This window comes from Equus asinus, chromosome 11 (assembly GCF_041296235.1).
Source record: "Equus asinus isolate D_3611 breed Donkey chromosome 11, EquAss-T2T_v2, whole genome shotgun sequence".
Classification (NCBI taxonomy): domain Eukaryota; kingdom Metazoa; phylum Chordata; class Mammalia; order Perissodactyla; family Equidae; genus Equus; species Equus asinus.
In genome coordinates, this window is record NC_091800.1 from 39,885,476 (window position 1) to 39,909,301 (window position 23,826).

General features: G+C 35.5%; 1 protein-coding gene across 14 annotated transcripts in view; it reads left to right on the forward strand.

Annotated features, from left to right (window-relative positions):
• Nucleotides 1–23,826, forward strand: part of TDRD3 (tudor domain containing 3) — a 168,381-nt gene that overhangs the window by 87,232 nt on the left and 57,323 nt on the right. For all 14 annotated transcript variants that reach the window (XR_011493007.1, XR_011493008.1, XM_044779879.2 and 11 more), the window contains 5 exons: nucleotides 4,544–4,615; nucleotides 7,068–7,217; nucleotides 13,248–13,388; nucleotides 17,715–17,871; nucleotides 18,558–18,683. Coding sequence is in view for 12 of the 14 variants with exons in the window: in XM_044779879.2 (XP_044635814.1) it covers nucleotides 4,544–4,615; nucleotides 7,068–7,217; nucleotides 13,248–13,388; nucleotides 17,715–17,871; nucleotides 18,558–18,683 (646 nt within the window). In the remaining 2 variants the exon portion in view is untranslated. The remainder of the gene's footprint in view (nucleotides 1–4,543; nucleotides 4,616–7,067; nucleotides 7,218–13,247; nucleotides 13,389–17,714; nucleotides 17,872–18,557; nucleotides 18,684–23,826) is intronic.

The following is a 23,826-nucleotide window of genomic DNA, read 5'->3' on the forward strand; positions in this document are numbered from 1 at the left end:
AATTTCATATCAGATATATGATTTGCAAATATTTTTTCACATTCCATGGGTTGCCTTTTCACTCTGTTGATAGTGTCCTTTAATGTACAAAAGTTTTTAATTTTGATGAAGTTCCATTTTATGTTTTTTTCTTTTGTTGCCTGTGCTTTTGGTGTCATAGCCAAGAAATCATTGCCAAATCCAATGTCATGAAACTTTTCCTCTGTATTTTCTTCTAGAAGTTTTGTGGGTTGAGGTCTTAAATTTAGGTCTTTGATCTATTTTGAGTTAATTTTTGTATATGGTGTAAGTTAAGGGTCCAGCTTCATTCTTTTGCATGTAGATATCCAGTTTTTCCAGCATCCTTTGTTGAAAAGACTCTTCTTTCACAAATGAATGGTCTTATCACCCTCAACAAAAATCATTTGACCATATATGCAAGGGTTTACTTCTGAGTTTTCTCTTCTATTGGTCTATATGTCTGTCTTTATGCCAGTACCACACTGTTTTAATCACTGTAATTTTGTAGTAAGTTTTGTAATCGATTAGCATGAGGCCTTTTTCAGGATTGTTTTCACTCTTCAGGGTCCCTTGAGATTCCATATGAATTTTAGGATGGACTTTTCTATTTCTGCAAAAAAAGTTCTTGGGGTTTTGATAGGGATTGTTTTGAATCTCTAGACCACTATGAGTAGTATTGACATCTTATAATATTAAATCTTCCAGCCTATGACCATGGGATATCTTTTCATTTATTCATGTCTTCTTTAATTTCTTCTAGCAATCTTTTTTTTTAATCAACAGATCGGCTTCTTTACTTAAGTTTATCCCTATGTATTTTGTTCTTTTTTGATTTTTTTTTAAGATTTTATTTTTTTCCTTTTTCTCCCCAAAGCCCCCCAGTACATAGTTGTATATTCTTCGTTGTGGGTCCTTCTAGTTGTGGCATGTGGGATTCTGCCTCAGCGTGGTTTGATGAGCAGTGCCATGTCCGTGCCCAGGATTCGAACCAACGAAACACTGGGCCGCCTGCAGCGGAGCGCGCGAACTTAACCACTCGGCCACTGGGCCAGCCCCTGTATTTTGTTCTTTTTGATGCTATTATAAATGGAAGCTTAGAACTTGTAGTTGTTTTTTGCTCAGCTTAGTTCTCAGCAATGAATTAAGAGAATTCCTATGCAGGTTTCTGGATCTTTTTTTCTGTACGGGTCCCTCTTTTCCGAAACTCTGCCCCACAACTTCTAGTTGCCTTAGCCTGTTTGAATTGTGGGATTGATTTTCTCATCTCAGCTCTCTGTCTGCATCATGCCTCCAAGGAAAAGGCAGAGCTCACCTGGTTTTTTTCTCCTTCCCTCAGGGATGATAGTCCTGTGCTACTTATTGTCCTAAATCTTACATGTTGTTTCTTACATGTTGTCCATATTCCCAGTTGTTTATAGAGGGGTATTGGCTGACTCTTGTACGTGCATCAGGATGGAAAGTGGAAATTCTGTAATGTGTTTTTAATTATATATTGTATGTTGAGCAATGGTATTGATGCGGGGTCGGTGAGCCGAGGAGTCGAAAGAAAGATTTCTTAGACTCTCAAGATCTGGCAGGAGTGCTCTTTTATTTAGAGAATAGTGTGGAATAGCATGGGGACAGGACCCATGGGCAGGCAGAGCTGGTGCGTGGGGACAAGACCTATGGGCAGTCAGAGCTCCTGCTGCTGCCCCGAGTTGAGGGTTAGGGCTAATTTTATAAGGCATGGGTATGTGAGTCATTTCTTTCCAAGATAATGGAAAGAACATGAAAAAAAGTTAAAATGGTACCAGTGCTGGTGGGGTCTGGTCATTGGGTGATCCCATGACTTTTAGACAAGAATCAAATCGGATTAAGTAAAGGTTAGAAAGGTTAGAAGCCACCACCCTAAATCAGTTACATGAGATTGCCAGACAGCAACCAACTTAAGTTCTTGCCTCTGGCATTAAGAGTTTCTAGAGATAAGGCCATCCCCCTTCTTCCTGGCACAGTGAGGGAGGCATCTTTACAGATCGAGGTTTCCCTTAGAAATGTAAATCTTTCCCAACAAACGGACAAGCAAGCAAATTCCACTCCTTGGAGCCTGCTTCTCATCTGTAGTTTTAAAAGTAACCAGCCTAAAAGTCCTCATCATAAACCGTTTTAAAATTAAGCAGCCTAAAAATCCTCATCAGTATTATTGGTAGCTTATGTGAGCTTTTTAAGAAAGTTATACTATAAATAGAAATGATTGATTGCTGGTTAAATAATCTTTTTCTTCTATCTAAATTAAAACTGAGGAAAGCATCCCTAGATAATTTTATGCATTTGTTTTTTTTTAAACAGGTTAACATCTTAAATACAGCTTGTAAAGAAATGTGGCATTCATATACAGTTTAAAGGATTCTTTGCTAAATAAACTAAATATTGTTGTCTTTAGTCTGAGTGTTCTTTATATAACTTACAGAAAATATGTAGTATTCTTTACATAATCCAGAAACTAAGTATGTTTGAAAGAGCACATGGTGACTTTTCTAAACTTATTTTTTCACTTACTATTTGACATATTTTAAGCATATCTTCTGAAATAATTATTAAAAATACGCAAAAAAGTTTAAAGTTGAAAAGATACGTTAAATGACAGCTAGTGCTTAACATGTATGTTAACATGTCAAAAACAAAACAGATAGGAATAGATGACTGAGAGGAGTTGTTCTGAAGATTCTTTATGGCATTTTTGAAGGTCTTTGTAGTGTGAGAAACTGCTTTTAGGGGCCGGCCGGATGACACAGCAGTTAAGTGTGCATGTTCCGCTTTTCGACGGCCCAGTGTTTGCTGGTTCGGATCCCAGATGAGGACATGGCACTGCTTTTCAAGCCATGCTGTGGTAGGCGTCCCACATAGAAAGTAGAGGAAGTTGGGCATGGATGTTAGCTCAGAACCAGCTTTCCTCAGTGAAAAGAGGAGGGTTGGCAGCAGTTAGCTCACGGCTAACCTTCCTCAAAAAAAACACAAAAAACTGCTTTTGCTAGGAGGATATTTTTTTTCTATTTCCATAATACATTGTTATCTCTCTAATCCTAAATATGAGAATTAGGGAAAAAGAAAACTAAAATTGGTCGAGTTTGGAAGCTTATTTTTATTAAAGAGCAATCGGTTGGTTGATTACTTCTTCCAAGTATAAATTGATTTGCAAAACAAGACTTTTATTAAGGAAATTTTACTGTAATTGAAAGTAACCTCCATGTGATAAACTATAACAATCTAATCTCTTTAAATAATTAGAAATCACCTCTATCAGTATTCCTCTGAACTGTTTGTATCACAAGACTTCTGACACCAAATGTGTGGGTTTTCCACACCAAGCAATTCCCCAGTTTCCTGTGGACACCAAATCGACGTCCTAAAGTTTAATTCAATTCTGACACCAACTACCTGGAGTTATCACAGACCCCGCAGGTTAAGGACTCTGTCTCACAAAATTGCCCTCACTTCAGATGCCATTGCATGTAGTAAGCTCCCAGTTTACCCACACTTCTGTCCAACTTGACTACAAATTAGAGGTTCCCACAACCCTCTGCTCAGGTTCCGTAATTTATTATAAAGGCTCACAGAGCTCAGGGAAACACTTTAACTTACTATTACTGGTTTATTTTAAAGGATATTATAAAAGATACCAATGACTAGCCCAAGGAAGAGGTACATAGGGCAAGATCTGGAAGGGTCCAGAGCAAAGGAGCTTCTATTCCTGTGGAGTTTTGGTGTGCACCACCCTATTGGAACATGGATGTGCACCAGCAGGGAAGCTCTTTGAACCCCATTGTTTAGGATTTTTATGGAGGTTCCTTAATAGACATGATTGATTAAATCAGTGGCTGTTGGTGATTAGCCCAGTTGCCAGCCCTCTAGTCACTTGGTTGGTTCCTCTGGCAACCAGCCCCAATCCTGGAGCTATCTGGGGCTCTGGTAATAGTCACTTCATTAGCATAAACTCAGGTGTGGTCAAGGGAGCTTGTTATGAATAACAAAAGGAGCCCCTCTCACTCCTCTTTCCAGGGGTTTTAGGAGCTCTGCTCCAGGAACTGGGGGCAAAGGTCAAATAGATGTTTTTTATTGTATCGCAATATCACAAGTATGTTGTTTGCTAGTAGATTTTATGTCTAAAAAGTCATTTTGAAGATAATTTCCAGGTAGTATTTGTGGGATTATAGTTTTAATATGTTTTAAAGTAAAATTCTTGTTACCGAAGTTTCTTATCTTTTAATTTGCTACTTGTTGAGGAGGTTTTTTACTATGTTTTCTTCTTATGGGAGCAGCTTGGTATATACTTGTGAAAATTGTTGTCACTGTGTGTTTTGGTAAGGAGAGATGAGGGGAGAGCTTTTGCCTAATTATTGCAGTTAGGAATAAAATATTTTATATAGTTCAAAATAATTTATAGAAGACTTTTTTTCCTGTTTCTTATAAGAGTCTACTAAAATAAGTGGATTCCTGGTGCATTGTAAATGTGGTAAAATATATTTTTAATGTATAATTTCTGTTTTATGACTCACTTTTCTCACAGAGCTTGTCAAAACACAATAGAAGCAATATTGGAACCGAAGGTGGACCACCTCCTTTTGTGCCTTTTGGACAGGTAATGACTTGCATATTGGCAGATGAATTTCAATCAGCAAAAAATGCTTTTCATTTGTATTCAAACTGTGTTTCGTTTTCTGCTGAACTATTCATTCAGAGATCATGGGAGTTATAAGGAAATGTATTAACTATAGAAATTTATTAATTGTGTGGGTTTTTTTACTGTAATTAAATTGTTAGTGTAGATTCTTTTCTCAAGAGCTGTTAACCCGCAAATTGAAGCAATTAAGAGGTGCACCTGAAAAGCAGCTTATAACTAATTACGATAAGATGTTGGAGGGGGCTTTTTTTTTTAGAGAGAAATTCAAAAGTAAAATGACAAAAGTATACTGTAATTTCTCACTTCATTCAGTAAAAACAAAAGAGGGAGAGAGAAAATAGAAGTGTCAACAGAAAGCTGAGTGAAAAAAGTGAGAACACAAGAGGCAGGGAAGGGCATCATTGCACTTACGGAGGACTTGCTGTCCGCACCGTCCCTTCCAAGATTCTGTTCTTCTGCCTTTATCCGAACACCCATTTCAGTTAGGGACTTAATTTTATTTCTGGTTGGAATTTTCCTTTTCAACCATAGCAGTCCTGATTCTTCTCTCACATAAGCTAAAGGGTTTCTGTCTACTTCCTATTTTTCAAGCCCCTTGCTGCAAAATGTTACCTAGAGGTAGCTCCTCGGCTGGCCAATATCTTGCGTCTTCCATATTGTGCTCAGCATGAATTGCATTCAGAACAATATCTTCCACCCTCTCCCTGCTTAATCCCTGAAGAGTGTGAGAGTAATCCCTGTGGCAGCTTGCTCTTTGCCACAGGATGCCACCCAAATTTAGCTATTAGTAATCTGCCTTGCATTTGCTCTTTATATTTCTTTGAGAATCCTGGCTCAGAGTGAAGATGAGTTGGGGACACAACAGGTAGAAAACAGAGAACTACATCTCAATAACAATTTTTTTAAAAATTTGGTGTGAAAAATAGATATCTAGTTGATCAGAAGATAAATGGGTAGGATCAGTTGACTGGCATCCTCTTCAAAAACCTTTTTGTAGAATCTATTCAAAATTAAATAAAAATCATTCTTGCATTTTATGGCATTTTGAAAGTATTTTATAAATATGTTGATTTTTATCGTGCTTTGGAACAAGCGACAGTCAAGATAAAAGGAGGCATAATGCCCTGATATGATCTATGTTGATGATATTCTCACTTCTACCAGTGTAATAAAAACCCCCAGAGTGAAAACAGAGTGTAAACATTCTTTATATTTGGAACTAATAAGTGATCTGTTTGTAAGAATTTGTTTTCCCTTTAAACATTTTGATGATAATATTTCTTTCATAAATTGCTCAGACTTATGATTTAATTGTTTTCAAGAATTTGAAGTGTGTTTTATAGCATTTTTTGTATTAGAAAGTATAATAAAAGTTGGAGTTTCAATAATATTATTTGTTTAAGAAGTCCATTCTGAAAAATACTTATTTAGCATATCTTAGCTTTATACAGTCACATGCCACATAACGACATTTTGGTCAACGATGGACCGTATATACAATGGCAGTCCCATAAGATTAGTACCATATAGTCTAGGTGTGTAGTAGGCTATACCATCTAGGTTTCTGTAAGTACACTTGATGTTTGCACAACGACGAAATTGCCTAATGATGCATTTTTCAGACCCTGTCCCTGTCGTCAAGTGACACATGACTGTATTTGGGTTAAAGACACTTAATGTTGGCTGTGCATTGATATCAACGGGATATATTTATATTGCTGAAAATCTGTATATGTATAATGCATTTGTTGGAGAGCTTCTTTTTTTTTATTATTGAATTGCAAAAAGGTTCATTTACATGATTTTTCTGCTAGGATTGGAAGGGAGAACAGAATTGAGGGCTTATTTTTAGGCAATGATGACTTTCTTAATTTATTTTATGAGACTAAAAATAAGAAACTTTGTAGCCTAATTGAGGCAGATGGTATGTTTTTAGCTTTTGGTTTATAAGTTCAGTGCTTAACACAGTTTCTGTGTGTTAAAGTAACTGGAATACTTAACCCTCATATGGATATTCTGGCATAATGTGGGTGGAAATTAGGCTGTTAATAAAAATCTGAATTTACCTCTTCTTGTGCAATAGTTTAGATTGTTTGAAATTATTTTAAGTCATTATCCTAAAATGGAACTTAGATCTCTTGGTTTGAGGTATGTTTTAAATGTGTGCCCTGTTTTAGATGGTCACATTTTTGTGTTGCTTTTCGTTTTATTTACCAGTTACATTGATTTAAAGGTTACTTTATTTAGTTTTCTACCTTTATTTTTAAAATCTATGGGAAAGAATTGTATTTTTATGAGCTTTCAGGTGTTGTAAGTGATACAAACATTTCTTTTGAAGAAGTGTTACTTTTTTATGAAAAACTTGAAACTCTTTTGGAACTACTGAAGGATTTATTTTTATTATTACCAGAAGTGTGTATCTCATGTCCAAGTGGATAGCAGAGAACTTGATCGAAGAAAGACGTTGCAAGTTACAATGCCTGTCAAACCTACAAACGATAATGATGAATTTGAAAAGCAAAGGACTGCTGCTATTGCAGAAGTTGCAAAGAGCAAAGAAGTAAGAAACTAAATCATTATGAATTTCTCTTATTTCTTGTCATTATGTTCTCTTCAGATTAACCATAATCATTATTGTCTTTTCACATAAGGTAACTAATTGAATAGACTTTTAACATTCTTCTTGCATGTTCCACCAGTAGAAAATGCTCTGGTACCTTATGGAGACTTAAGCTTACACATTTTGCTCATATGTTCTTTTTCCAAATCCCCTTGACAATTCCATTAATTTACTCTTGCTAGCAAAGCCCCCTTCTTTTCTCCTCTTCTTTTTCTTCTTAACCAGTGTAACAACTGAACACAACAGTTTTTATTATGGCAGAGGGTTTCCTATTATTAGTTGGACTAGATGACACTTTTTGAGGATAATTTTTCCCCCAAATTAGCAACTTCTGAGGAATCCAGGCAAAAATCAATGGATAAATCAGTGGCTCAGGATTAACATTTTTGTCAATTTTCCTTCTTAAATTTACTTAATGTATAGTAAAAAATAATTTTTTTTTTTTTTTTGAGGAAGATTAGGCCTGAGCTAACATCTGCTGCCAATCTTCCTCTTTTTGCTGAGGAAGACTGGCCCTGAGCTAACATCCATGCCCATCTTCCTCTACTTTATATGTGGGATGCCTGCCACTTCCAAGCGGTGTGTAGCTTCACACCTGGGATATGAACTGGTGAACCCTAGGCCGCCAAAGTGGAGCATGTGAACTTAACCACTGCACCACCCGGCTGGCCCTAAGAAATAATTGTTATCTTTGGATTATATATTTGTATTTATATCTACATACACACCCCCCCATTACTGTTAATTTGTGTTTATATCTACATACACACACCCCCATTACTATTAATAGCCAAATGATTTTATTTATTTTTGATTTCTAACTTATTCTAAATAGGTGTTCTCTCTAGTTATTTATTGATTTTGTTTTTAGACTTTGATAAGAAATTTTAGTTCATGGATTAGTTGCTTAGACAGACTTTTCTTAATTAGTGAGATTGAAATAGTTTCCTTTATTCAAAACCAGTAATGAATCTTAGCTAACACTGCTTTCCTATTTAAATTGAAAGTTGAAGTAGGAGATGTCTTGAATTTTGGTGGCTCTTCCTGCAGTGTGTCTTTCTGTCATCAGTCTAATGTAGGGGCCAAGAGCACAAACTCTGGAATCAAGCAACCTGGAAGCATAGCCTGCTGGTAACCTCGGATAGGTTACTTAAATTTTGTACCTAATTTCCTGTATCTAGGCAAAGAGGATAATAATGGTACCTACTTCATATGGATACAGTGAGAATTAAAATCGATAATCTTTAAAACATTTAGAACACTACATGGTAGAGAAAATGATATTCCTTTGCTAAAAGCTCTCAATAAATGTCACTATTGCTATTCTTTAGTATTTCCTCTATTGTAAGGCACATTTTTAAAAATCATTTTTAATATTTCTGAAATTACTGCATTTTACACAGTTTACATGAAATATATTTTTTCTTTCCCAAAAAGAAAATTAGGAAGTTTCAGAAGAGGATTATGGTCATATATCAATTTATTAATGATTGTAGGAAAGTGGTTCTTTTTCTTAAAGTTTGGCACCTGAGCTAACATTTGTTGCTAATCTTCTTTTTTTCTTCTTATTCTCCCCAAAGCCCTCAGTACATAGTTGTATATTCTAGTTGTGAGTGCCTCTGGTTGCGTTATGTGGGACGCCACCTCAGCGTGGCCTGACAAGTGGTGCCAGGTCTGCACCCAGGATCCAAACCAGCAAAAACCTAGGCCACTGAAGCAGAGCACGTGAACTTAACCACTCGGCCATGGGGCCGGCCCCAGAAAGTTGTTCTTTTGATTTATATTTTTCTCAAACAAACTTTCCTCCCCAGATTTTCTTTCTTGTGATAACTGCTATCTATTTACTGGAATATAGTTAACATATTGCAATATGCTTCATTTTTTAAAGTCATAATTGATTACACTGTGTTTCTCTGTAAATATTTGATAAATAAAGAATCAAAATTTTTTGAAGCAGACTTAAAACTTCTCAATTTATATATGAGAGAGCTGATAGAGACCCCAAACTAAAGTAACTTGCCCGAGGTTACCCAGTGACAATTCTAGGACTAAATGTATGTGTGTGATAGTAGAAGATTTGATCTATATCCATATATCTCTCTATATAGATAAGTATGCACACATATTTATATTTAATCTGAATGTCTGAACAGCAAAATCACATAGTGTAGTTTTTCTAAAAAGATGTTTTATGATCATCCATTTAAACACTTATGAGGATTTTGGGGAATCTATTGCAATGACCAAGTGATGATTTTTATTCCTTTTTTTCTTCATTCCTTCATTTAGCAAATATTTTTTGAGAACCTACTATGTATGTGTCAGAAAGTGTTTTAAATGCTTAGGTAAAACCAGTGAACAAAATAGGCAAAAGATCCCTGCCCTTATCAAGCTTATATTTTAGTAAGGGTGACAGACTGTAAGCACAATAAATATGTAATGATTTGGTAGGTTAGAAGTTGGTAAGTGCTATGGGAAAAAAGAAAACGTACAGTAGGATGACGACTTGGGGATGCTAGTTGAGGGTGGTTACAATTTAAAATACAATAGTCAGACATTGAGGATTTTTTGAAATTCTTGTGTAATTTACATTCTAGTAAGACAATAAATAATATAAACATACTAAATAAGCAAATTGCAGATTTTTGTGTTAAATATAGTAGTTTGATTAGGCCTCAAGATGGTGAGATTTGAGCCAAGACTTGAAGGAAGTAAGAGAATTAGCTGTGTGGTTAGCTGAGAGGAGTTTTCCAAGGAGAAGGAAAGGCTGTTGGAAAGGCTCTAAAGCAGGAGAATATGTTAAAGGAATAGTAAGGTGACCAGTGGAAGCAGAGACAGCAAAGGAACAAATAGTAGAATATAAAGTCAAGAGCAATAATGGAGGTTAGCTTATGTAGGGCCCCATAAGCCATCTTAAAGACGTTGGCCTTTATTCAGAAAGAAATGAGGAGCCATGGAGGGTTTTCAGCACAGCAATAACATCAACTGGCCTACCTTTTAAAAGTCTAGTTCTGGCTGCTGTGTTCAGAATAGGTTATAGAGAAGGAAGATTGGAATTCGACAAGTTAGGAAATTATTGAAGTAATCCAGGGGGAGGAAAATAATGGTAGCTTGAATGAAGATGTCTAAGTGGTGCAAAGTGGTTGGATTCTGGAATTTTAAAAGTAGAGCCATCAGGGTTTCTGAGAGGTTGAATTTGGAGTGTGAGAGAAGAAGAGTGTAATAAATGACTCCAAGGGTTTTGCCCTGAGAAATTTGACAGGTAGAGTTGTTTATCTTGAATTAGGGAAGACTAGGGTGGAACAGGTTTGAGAGGAGGGAGATCTGATATTCTGTTTTGAACATATTAATGTTGAGGTGCCTATCAGATATCCATGTGGTAATGTTTAATAGGCAGTGAAAGAGAAGAGAATAGGTGAAGGGTGAGCTTTGGAATGGATGTATGCATTTGAGAGTTGTCGGCATTTGGTGATGTTTAAAATCATAAGGTCAAATGAGGTCACCAAAGGGATGAGTGCTGAAGGGAAGAAAAGAGGGTAAGGAATGAACGCTGTAGCATTTCAACCTTATAGATTGAATGAAAGAAGTTGAATTATTTAAAGTGTGACCAGTAAGATAGGATCAAAACCAAAGAATGCAGAAATTGTATCATGGAGGAAGGAGTGTTGAATTTATTAAAGGCTATTGAAAAGTCATGTAAGACGGGGCCTGAGAATTAAGATAGAGTTGGGAAAGTCATTCATTTCCTCCACATTCCTCTTAACATTAATATAGATAGTGGTGAGGTAAAACACATGGTGCTAAGATAAAGTATAAGTGTGCAGATATCAGTGGGTAGGTTGATGTGGTAAAAGGCTGTGCAAGTTCTTTAATGGTTATTTCAGTTTTTTTAGTAAGGGAATAAATAAGCAAGGTCAACAGATAATGGAGGAGAATATGTTGGAGGTTGGAAAAGTGAGGAGAACACATAAAGTACTGGTCTGGAAGACTGGGAGGATGAATGGCCTAGGGAAATACAGTAAGATTGCTAGGCAGCATTAACGACCCACTTGAGTTTCGTGGTCATGATGATCTCACAGTTGCCTAATTCACATAATATGGACAAGATGGTATGGCTCATAAAGGACAACATCAATTTCCTTATGAATACTGTTTAAGTTATGATGTTTCTAGATATTTAGTGAGTAACAACTGTTCTAAAGCAGTGAAAAGCAATTCTGAAAATGCTATTTATCCTATTCCTTAATCCATAAAATGGAAAGAAAATAATAAGGAAATGCATCCAGAAGATGGGGCAATTTCACTGGCACCAAAAGAAAAAGCACTTTTGGAGTTAACGGAATTTAAATTCCGGAAATATATTTAATTTGGAACAGGTCAGGCTCCAGACTTTTCAAGTAACTATGTTCTAATATATTAAGCAAAACGGTAATATTGCCATCTGTTATGAGTGTTTACCGTGTGCCAGTTACTGAATTTATCACTTCATCTTGATGATATCATTTAATCCTCACAACATCCTAGTGAGGTAGGTTTTCTCCTCCCTGTTTTAAGGATGAGAAACCTGAGGCTCATGGAAGGTGGATGTTAAGTGACTTGCCTGTGGGTGGGAGCTAGGAAGTGGCTGAGCCAATATTTAGTCCCAGCCTTGTCTAGCTCCAAAGTCTATGTTCTTAACTATACTACACTGTCTCCCAGTCTAATAAACTTTATCTTCACATTAATATAAACTCAGATTTTTCTTTATGGTTATACAAGTAACGACTATCAAGACACTCCCAATCTATTTTTTGTTGGGATTACATAAACCGAAAAATGAATGAGTCCAGTAATGAATCTTTGGTCTTTGAAGATGTATTTTTAATTTTGATTTGAATTAAATTTAAATATTGTGGTGTGTCAACTACCTAATAAAGATATTTAATATGTTGTCCATTAATGCTTATCTCACATCATTATTCTATTTTTCAGTTTCTATTTCTTTGTATTTTCATCTGATTCAAAATAATTTCCCAATGTTATGTAAATTTATATCTAGGATGTTATTTTAGTATGATCATTTTAAAACACATTTAAAAATATTGACCATTATCTCTAATAAAAATCAAGTTTTGACTTCTCCCTTTTTTATTAGATCTGTTAGAACTATAAAGATATTTTATAATCAGATGTTTAATTTGATGTTGTTCACGTAACAACTGTGGGATGCTTTTCAGTTATGAATTTGTATCTTTCCAAACCAATGTTCTTTATGTATCTAGTCTTTTCACAATAGTTTTGATAAAGCTAAAATGAGATCAAATCCAATTTTAAAATTTGATTACATAGATAATTATTCAAATAAGTCAGGTGGAAGAAGAAATATGGACTTCAAAGCTTTTATACTAGTTGTTAAGACATAGCATATTATGTAATTAATGTAAATAAATTAGTAATGACAGCTTTAATACAGTGTTAAAATTTACATTATTTGTTTACTTTCTAAGATTATAGGATCATATTACTGGGTTATGGACGTAATGTAACTGATTCCTAGACAGGTTTAGTGCCTCACTAAAGATAGCCTTGCCATGGAACTAGATTTGTAACCCAAGTCTCATGATGTCAGTCAAGTATTTTACTCTAGAATCATTTTTGACACCTAATCTCCATAATGCTTCTGTTATTTTATTTTCTTCTATATTGTTTGTCTACCTAAGTTTATTCTGATGATTTGCCTTGGACACTTAAACATTATAATCATGTAATTTTTTTTATTGCCTCTCCTGGACTTGTGGGAAGAAGAGATTATGGCTTATACGTACTTGTTTAAAAAGAATTAGTTAACATTTTATTTTTTTCCTGTAAAACATAATTAAGAAACTTTTAACTACTTTACTTTTGCTAGATATTTTTAGTCATAGCATAGTTTTTGAGCTATTTTAAAATGCTATTTATTTACATCTCTTTTTATCTTTCTCTTATCTAAAGACCAAGACATTTGGAGGAGGTGGTGGTGGTGCTAGAAGTAATCTCAACATGAATACTGCTGGTAACCGAAATAGGGAAATTTTACAGAAAGAAAAGTCAACCAAATCAGAGGGGAAACCTGAAGGTGTCTATAGAGAACTGGTAAGGCTAAAGAACGAAGCACAAAGTTAATGTGTACTTCTTTTAATAGCCTGGATAATTTTTTTATTCTTTCTCACAACCAGCACTGGCTTTGTTCAGCATATTATGGATATATGTTACAACTCTAAGAGGGCTTTCATTAAGGATTGTAATTAACTCATGGAAAATTGTATTGTTTGAAAAATAATTTACTTAAAACTTCCATTTTACTTAAATTTTTAGTCTCTGAATAATGTCTTTGAGAATCAAGTGATAAAAAGCCATCAGATTAAATAGAAAACACTCAATGCTCAATGGAAATTGCATTCTAAAAGATGACGCATCACAAACATACAGTTATCTGCTGTTCCCTACCTTTTCCAACATCTTTTCTCAAATTTTATCTAAAATGGTTTTGTTTTGTTTTGCTCTCTGGGAAAAATATATTGAAATAAGTGCATGTATATTATGGACTCAATTGTAAAATATACATGGATTTTTAAGATAAATGGAAAGAGTCAAAGATATTCCTGGTGTGTTGCAGTGTTCTCAGATACAAGGAAACTGACAAGAATTCATTTTCCCTGCCTTTAGAGGTTGAATTACTTTGGGTGATTTTGTTCACAGGGTACAGAATACTAAGATTAGCTTAAATAATGGAGGTTTATTTAGAGGTAATGGTTACAAAGGTTGATAAATTCAGCAGTATAACAATGTTAGAGCTCTGGTGGGCATCTCTGTGATTTCTTGACTTTCTTCTCTGGGCTACAGGGTTTTCCACATGTTAAATCTTCCTGCAAAAAGTTCAAAGGCAGGAAGAAAAGAGAGCATTTCTCTGGGTGTGGGCCTCTTTTATCAGATAAGAAAATATTTCCTGAAATCTCCAGCAGATTCCATTTATGTCTCATTGACTAGAACTAGGTCACATGCCCACTGCTAAATCTCTTCCTTGAACATATGATCATCTTATTCTTAAAAAAAAAAGTCAGAATTTTCAGGTTGTAGTGGATGCAGTGAGCTGAAAAAGACATGCTCCCAAACTCAAGATACTCTTACACTTGTGTAAATTGAGAATACTTCCCTGGGGATGTCTTGCCTTAGCACACCAGAGACCAGCAGTTTGGGATTGTTGCAAGGATTAAAAATATATGAAAGGAGTGATATCAAAAAGATGGCAGAATAGAAAGTCCCAGGAATTGGCCCCTCCACTGAAACAACTGTTAAAATGACAAGCACTGTCTGAAGCAACTATTTTGAAATTCTGGAGCCTAGTGAAACTCTTGCATCGTACAGAATAGTGATTGATGAAGAAAGAGGCTGGTCACTGGCTGACTACAGAGGTAATGGAACAGAGATTTCAGTGATCACGTACCACAAGGGATATAATCCTTGCAAAGAAAGTCTGGAAAGGTCACTAAAGAAACTTACAACTACAGTCTTCATCAAGTAACAACAGCAGTCCCAGAGGAGAAGGGAGAATCTGATTTCCAAAATTACCACCATTACAGTATTCAGAATTTCCAGTTCTCAACAGAAAATTACAATGTGTACCAAAAAATAGCAAAATATGACCCATTCATAGGAAAAAAAAGAAATTGACAGAAATCATCCCTGAAGAAGCTGAGGCATTGGACTTACTAAACAAAGACTTTAAATTAACTGTCCTAAATATGCTCTAAGATCTGAAGGGAACCATTGATGAAGAGCTAAAAGAAATTGGGGGAACAATATATGAACAAGTAGGGAATGTAAATAGAAAAATAGAAATTATAAAAAAGAAACCAAATAGAATTTCCAGAGCTTAAAAGTATGGTAGCTGAGGGCCGGCCCGGTGGCACAGCGGTTGGGTGCGCACATTCCATTTCAGCAGCCTGGGGTTCCCTAGTTCGGATCCCGGGTGTGGACATGGCACTGCTTGGCAAGCCAGTCTGTGGCAGACATCCCACATATAAAGTAGTGGAAGATGGCACAGATGTGAGCTCAGGGCCAGTCTTCTTCAGCAAAAAGAGGAGGATTGGCGGCAGATGTTAGCTCAGGGCTAATCTTCCTCAAAAAAAAAAAATAACGATAGCTGAAATAAAAAATTTCATTAGTCAGGTTCAACATCATATTGGAGGAGGCAAGAGAAAGAGTCAGTGAACTTTAATATAGGACAACTGAAGTTACCCAATCTAAGATGCAGAAAGAGAAACGAATGAAGAAAAATAGAGCCTTAGGAACTTATAGAGTACCATCAAACCTACCAACGTACACGTTATGGTAGTCCCAGTAGGAGAAGAGAGAAAGGGACAGAAAAAGTGTTTGAAGAAATAATTGCCCCAAATCCCCAAATTTGGTGAAATCATAAATCTACAAATCCAAGAAGCTCAATGAACCCCAATAGGATAAACTCAAAGAGAGACGTACCAAGACACGTTATAACCAAGTTGTTGAAAGCTAAAGACAGAGAAATCTTGAAAGTAGTGAGAGAGAAGCAATTCATCAAGTATAAGGGATCCTCAATAAGGTGAATAGCCAATTTCTCATCAGAAACTATGGAGGCACGAAAGCAGTGGGATGATATATTGAAAGTACTAAAAGAAAAAAACTGTTAACCAAGAATTCTATATCCAGAAAAACTTATTCAGAAATGAGGGAGACCATCAAAAGAACAATTTGAAATGCTGGTGTAAGTTTGAATGTACGTGAATTTTTCTAATGACTAGGTACCAAATTCTTTTGCATGTTGGATGGTTTTCAGTTCTTTATTTTCAACAGTTGAAGGAAGACTTGATTGGGATGTCAGCTGATAGGTCCTTAAAATAATTTTTGATAAGAGATGGTATTTTATATTGAATTGTGTGTTGCCCCCTGCCCAAGGTATGTTGATGTTCTAACCACCAGTGCTTTAAAATGTGACTGTATGTGGATAGAGGGTCTCTATAGAAGTATCAAGTTTAAAAGAAGTCACTAGGGTGAGCCCTAATCCAGTACAATCCTAATCTAATCTTCTTATAAAGAGGGGAACTTTGGATACAGAGACAAACACATAAAGAGAGAAGATGACCTGAAGATACACGGTGAGAAGATGGCCATGTGTCTGCAGTTATGCATCTACAAGCCAAGGAATGCCACGGATTGCCAACAAAAAATAGAAGCTAGCAGAGGCAAGGCAGATTCTCCCCTCAAGCTGTCAGAGAGAGCATGGCCCTGCCAACGCCTTGATTGAGCGGTTTCGTTAACTGCAGATCAGGCCAACAGGACAGGTAGAATAAGTTATGCAAAGATTGAGTATTAGTTGATTAGTAATGGTGTTTTTGGTCAAGTTCTATGTATGGAACAATATTCTTAATTAGATATTTATTTAGGAGATAATTGGGGAAGGGAGAGGTTTTAGAAGGTTTATTTTTTATATTCAGATAAGTTTTTGAATAAGAAGGATGAATTATAGCTTTGACATCCAGTCTTTTTTCCATTTACTTTACCGTATCTACAGTAGGGATGTAAATTTTCTCTTACTTGTCAATTCTGATCTAAACACATTAGCTACTGTGGTTAGAAAGGCTTCTGTGTTTGGAAGGATACAATCGGAATTTAGCAAAAAGTGCTGTGCTTTTATCGACGACTCCACAGGTATCGGAGTGGCTGTCTGCAAGATGCATGCCATGTGTATACAAGCCTATCCATCTTAACTCTTAGATGTACAAAAGTTCATAAAGTCTTCCTCAGCTGCCTATGATTCAAGAAATTTCTTCATGAAATATGTTTATGTTACTGAAACAGTTCTTGAATTCTTCTCAGGTCTAAATTTTTCAAGGAGATTTTGGGTCCTGGGATTTGTAAAATAGATTTTCCTATTCGGGGTACAGGCTGTCAAAGCATCATAGATAGTATTGCTCATGAATATAGAGCAGAATACTGAAACAATAGAGAATAGGAAAAAACAAAGCTACTCAGAAGATACCATTTTGTTAGCTTCATTTTATACTTTCCACTTTTGGAGAGGTGCTGTATAAATTACATTTCCTTTCTAGAATAGGTAACTATCAATCATGAAAAATTTTAATTAAGTAGTTTTCAATGTCTATATTATCTTCAAAAGTCTTATTCTAACATATTATAAAATTTCCTTTGTTTTGCATTTGGTACTTGTGAAGTAGAGAGTATTCAGGGCATCCCCTCATGTATTGTATGAATTCTTCCTTGACTATTGGTATGAAAAAACAGCAAGTGAAAGTTGTGTTAATATGACATTTTTTCCATAGGTGTGAGATCTAATTTTTAGTTAAAAAACAGTATATAGTTGAAAACTTATGCCTTGTTTTCTTTATTGGCCATCAGCATAGTTTTTCTATTCATTCCTTACAGGTTGATGAGAAGGCTCTGAAGCACATAACAGAAATGGGCTTTAGTAAGGAAGCATCAAGGCAAGCTCTTATGGATAATGGCAACAACTTAGAAGCAGCACTGAATGTACTTCTTAACAGCAATAAACAGAAACCTGTTACGGGTCCACCTCTGAGAGGTATAATTAATTAAACATTGTGCCAGATGGTATTGAGTATATGTTGTCGACAGAGGCTGGGTCTTGTTGCTCTGAGGGCTGTCACTTCATTTACCATTATGGTGAGTGGAAGGAGCACCAGTTTTGAACCACAGAGACTTGTGCAGGTCACTCTGGGTTTCATTGTCTTCATCTTTATATAAAATAGGTCTAATAATAACTTATTTAGCAGGATTGCTGTAATATAAAATAAAGTCACTGGTTCTATTAATTCTTTCTGGAACTGTGCCACTTGTATAAATAACTAAATAGTCTGCAAAGTTTTTTAAATTGACAAGAACATGACTTTTATTTAGTGTTATTCTTTAATCGTTGCATTGTCAAATTATTATGTGATTTTTCAAGTCATAATCCTATATTCTTTTAAAAAATAAGTTAAAGAAAAATTTTATAAGGATGATTTTTTCCTTCAAAGATAATTTACATGAATAAATTCAAATTTCTGGATAGGTCATTTAGAGAATTAAAGGTTATGGTTAATATAATCATTTAAAAACTTTATTATAAAAGATGTAGAATATACAGAAAAATGTGAAGAGAAATATATACCAAATCCTACTTAAGGTGTCTGCTGATTGTTTTAGTGTACTTTCTCCTTTTTTTTTTTTTTGCATGTATAATGTACATGTCTTGCTTTCTTTCTTAAGGTAAAGGAAAAGGCAGGGGGAGAATAAGATCTGAAGATGAAGAGGAACTGGGAAGTGCAAGGCCATCAGCACCAAGCACATTATTTGATTTCTTGGAGTCTAAAATGGGGACTTTGAGTGTGGAAGGTAGGCTAACTTAAAGTAGATTTCTTTTTAAAAGACTAAACTTTATTTGGAATTATACAAAAAATATTAAATAAAGCAACTGACAATATGAACATCTATTGTGTGTTCATAAATTTATTTAATTACAAATTTACTGTTTGACAAAAGCACAGAAGAAAATTTCAATTGTTACATTCTGAAGATACTAAAAGACAGTTTATTTTGCCCTGTAACTGTGTAATGGGTAATATCACCAAATTCTTTCTCCCAACTTGAGATGACAGATTTGGCTATGAAAACAGATTGTTATGTTGGAAAACTTATTATTATAACATCTTATAACAACTTATTTTGATTGTGAAATTGGTCTGTCCTGTCTTTTTCTATACATTACATATTGTATGAAAATACTCACACAATGAGTGAATATGCTCCCACAATATGATGTATTTCTTAATATGATATATTTTAGTGATTAACGTAAATACTGAAAAGAGAAGTATGTTAAATGTGTATTTTTTTTTCTTAAGCATGGAATATGGTAAATATTTTCTAAAATAATAAGTCTTTAAAATATGATTGCAAAAAGTTAGGGGACTACACTTTGTTTTTTTTAAAGATTGGCACCTGAGCTAACATCTATTGCGAAACTTCTTTTTTTTTCTTCTTCTCCCCAAAGCCCCCCAATACACAGTTGTATATTCTAATTGTAGGTCCTTCTGGTTGTGCTATCTGGGACACTGCTTCAGCATGGCCTGACGAGTGGTGCCATGTCCATGCCCAGTATCTGAACTGGAGAAACCCTGGGCCGCTGAAGCAGAGCGCATGAACTTAAGTACTTGACCACAGGGCCAGCCCTGGGAAATACTCTTTTAAATTCAGTTTTCTCTTTCTAATATTTTTTGAATTAAACCAAAGCTCAGAGATAAAGTGCTTTTTATAACATTTGAAGTATCCCAATTTCGTGAAAATGGAAGCTTATCTGCTAGATTTTATAGAAAAGGCAGTGTATTCTTTGAAAAAACAAATGTTTGATGTGGATGAGATTTGTAAGCAGACACATGTAAGAGCAATATTTTCTTGGTTATAAAACATGGTTCTATTGCTGTTTAACAAATTACTGCAAAGTCAGTGGCTTAAAACAATGCAAATATATTGTCTCATAGTTTCTGTGGTTTAGGAATCCAGGCACAGCTTAGTTGGAATCTCTGATCAAAGTCTCACATACGGAAATCAAGATTTCAGCTGGGTTTGTGGTCTTATCTGAGGCTCAAGGACCTCTTAACAAGCTCATGGTTGTTAGCAAAATTCAGTTCCTTGTGGATGTAGGACTGAAGTTCCCCTTTTCTTGCTTCATGTTGTCTGAGGAGTGCTTTCAGCTCCTAGAGGCCCTCAGGTCATTGTCACATGACCCTCTCCATAGGTAGTGCACAGCATGTTTGTTCACTTGGGCAAGGCCAGCCAGAGAATCTCTATTGCTTCTTCAAATGTCTCCGACTTCTGGATATTTTTGTCTCAAACCCCCTCTATACTATCCCAATCAGAGCTCCTTTGATTTCCTTTCATTCTTCTGTCTCCCTACATTTGATTTTGATTCTTAAAGTGTCTCCTAAATCATAATGAGATTGAGAATGGTAATTCTACTGTGACCTGTGTGGCTATAGTGTTTCACTTCTTATAGAATGCATTCTATACCAACGAAACAAAATAATATTCGCGTTCCACCTGGGAAAAGGTGTCAAAGTTAATTGAGATACATGACATGAACAATATACTCAAAACTGAGCATCAGTATTAGAGAGATTTACTTGTGAGGGGACAGATATTTATGAACACATCTGTTAATATTGGATGTTGTTTTAGTAGAATGTGTTATATTTACATTACTGTTGTTAATATGCAGCGGAGTCCATAGTATCTGACAAAAATATAAGCATTGTAATAGTATTCCAGACTCTTGATTTTCACAAAGAATAACCTATGACCTTCATAAATTCCCAAATTCAAGAAACTAGATATTTCTAATCTTTATACATGCTCTTAAATTTTATCCAAATTCACACGTTCTTGTGATCGTCCTGACACCAGAAATTATCCCCTCCAAATTACATTAGCGTTTTCTGCTTACTTGATGACCATTATTCTCAGAGAAGCAAATTTTTTTCTTTCCTAAAAGTACTGTGTGGGAAGGCCAGCTAACCAAGATGGGAGATGGGTAGAAGGCTTCTTAGAGGAGGTGGCATTCAGACAGTCCAAGGGGAAGGGCAGTCCAAGTAGAGGGAGCTTTGGGTATCTAGGCTTGCAGACAGCAGAACACCAGTTCCCTGTGCCTGGGAGGGTATGGGAGAGATAGAGATAGAAGGCCAGAGATAGAAGTGGTAGGCTGCAGCTGCATACAAGGGCAGTTTGTCCCAAGGAGTTTTTATTTTATTCAGACGGCAGTGTAAAGCCGTGAAAGGGTTTTTTGGCATGAGAGCAATGAAGTTTGATGCTTTCAAAAAAAAGTTTCTGTCAGCAAGGTGGAAAATGAGGTTGAGACTAAAGTGAGACTACAATTATATGTATCATGAGGAATTATTCTTTCTATAAATGCAAAATTTATGTAGTATTTATTTGTACCAGGTCTACGATAGGTGGTGGGGATACAAAATAGAATACCTCATTCAAAATGTTCAAGGAAATAAATGGATTTTGGAGCTCTTGCCCCAAAGAAGCTTACTGTCTACTTTGTAAGACAAAAGAAATCACAAACTAAAAGGGCATAGGAATCCTTATTAAAAAGAATGTTATCATTTAGTTAGTGTAAACCTTTTATAATTCTTTATCATTTACTTAGTGTAGACAACACTGAACAAAATATATAGGCTTAGCAAAAGCAATTTTGAATAAAGTAATCAGACATTATATAGACTATAATCTATAATAATAGTTAATCCTTTATTTCAAAGTTTTATTCCCAAAAAAGACCAGTTAGTTGGTTTCATTTTTTTTATTGAAGTCGTAATAGTTTATCACGTTGTGAAATTTCAGTTGTACATTATTATTTGTCTGTCATATATATGTGCTCTTTTACCCCTTATGCCAAGCCCCCAAACACCTTCTCCTCTGGTAAACACTAGTCTGTTCTTTTTGTCCGTCTGTTTATCTTCCACTTATGAGTGAAATCATATGGTGTTTGTCTTTCTCTGTCTAGCTTATTTCACTTAACATAATACCCTCAAGGTACATCCATGTAGTTACAAATGGGATGATTTTGTCTTTTTTTATGGCTGAGCAGTATTCCATTGTATATATATACCACATATTTATCCATTCATCCATTTTTGGGCACTTGGGTTACTTCCACGTCTTGGCTATTATGAATAATGCTGCAGTGAACATAGGGGTGCATAAGTCTCTTTGGATGTTGATTTCAAGTTCTTTGGATAAATACCCAGTAGTGGGATAGTTGGGTCGTATGCTATTTCTCTTTTTAATTTTTTGAGAAATCTCTATACTATTTTCCATAGTGGCTGTACCAGTTTGCATTCCCACCATCAGTGTATGAGGGTTCCCTTTTCTCCACATCCTTTCCAACATTTTTTATTTTTTGTCTTATTAATTATAGCCATTCTGATGGATGTTAGGTGGTATCTCAGTGTAGGTTTTATTTGCATTTCCCTGCTGATTAGTGATGTTGAATATCTTTTCATGTGCCTGTTGGGCATCTGTGTATCTTCTTTGGAAAAATGTCTGTTCAGATCCTCTGCCCGTTTTTGATCGGGTTGTTTGTTTTTTTGTTGTTGAATTATATGAGTTCTTTATATATTTTGGAGATTAACCCCTTGTCATATATGTGATTTGTGAATATTTTCTCCAGTTGATGGGTTGTCTTTTCATTTTGTTCCTAGTTTCCTTTGCCTTGCAGAAGATCTTTAGTCTGATAAAGTCCCGTTTGTTTATTTCTTCTTTTGTTTCCCTTGTGTGAGAAGACATGGTATTTGAAAAGATCCTTTTATGTTCCATGTCAAAGAGTGTACTGCCTATATTTCCTTCTAGGAGTTTTATGGTTTCACATCTTACCTGCAAGTCTTTAATCCATTTTAAGTTAATTTTTGTGTATGGTGAAAGATAACGGTCTACTTTCATTCTTTTGCATGTGGCTGTCCAGTTTTCCCAACACCATTTATTTAAGAGACTTTCTTTTGTCTATTGTATGTTCTTAGCTCCTTTGTCGAAGATTAGCTACCCATAGATGTGTGGGTGTTTTTTTTTGTTACATCTCCCTTTTTTTTAATTTGAATTTGTAATAGTTAACATCATTGTGAAATTTCAGTTGTACATTACTTCTTGTCTGTCACCACAGAAAGTGCTCCCCTTCACCCCCTGTGCCCACCCCCCGCCCCCCTCCCCTGGTAACCACTGAACTGTTTTCTTTGTCCATGTATTTGTTTATATTCCACATATGAGAAATCATCTGGTGTTTGTCTTTCTCAGTCTGGCTTATTTCGTTTAGCGTAATTCCCTCCAGGTCCTTCCATTTGTTGTTGCAAATGGGATAATTTTGTCTTTTTTTATGGCTGAGCAATATTCCATTGTATATATATGCCACATCTTCTTTATCCAATCATTAGTTGATGGGCACTTGGACTGTTTCCCTGTCTTGGCTATTGTGAACAGTGCTGTAATGAACATAAGGGTACATATTGTTACTTTGGATTGTGGATTTCAAGTTGTTTGGGTAGATAAGCAGTAGTGGGATAGCTGGATCATATGGTAGTTCTATTTTTAATTTTTTGAGGAATCTCCATACTGTTTTCCATAGTGGCTGCTCCAGTTTGCACTCCCACCAGCAGTGTATGAGGGTTCCCTTCTCTCCACACCCTCTCCAACAATCATGTTTAGTCTTAATGATTATAGCTATTTTAACAGGCATAAGATGGTATCTTAGTGTAGTTTTGATTTGCATTTCCCTGATGATTAGTGATGTTGAACATCTTTTCATGTGTTTATTGGCCATCTGTATATCTTCTTTGGAAAAATGTCTGTTCATATCCTCTGCCCATTTTTTGATCAGGTTGTTTGTTTTTTTATTGTTCAGTTGTGTGAGTTCCTTATATATTGTGGAAATTAACCCCTTGTCAGATGTATGATTTGCAAATATTTGCTCCCAATTGGTGGGTTG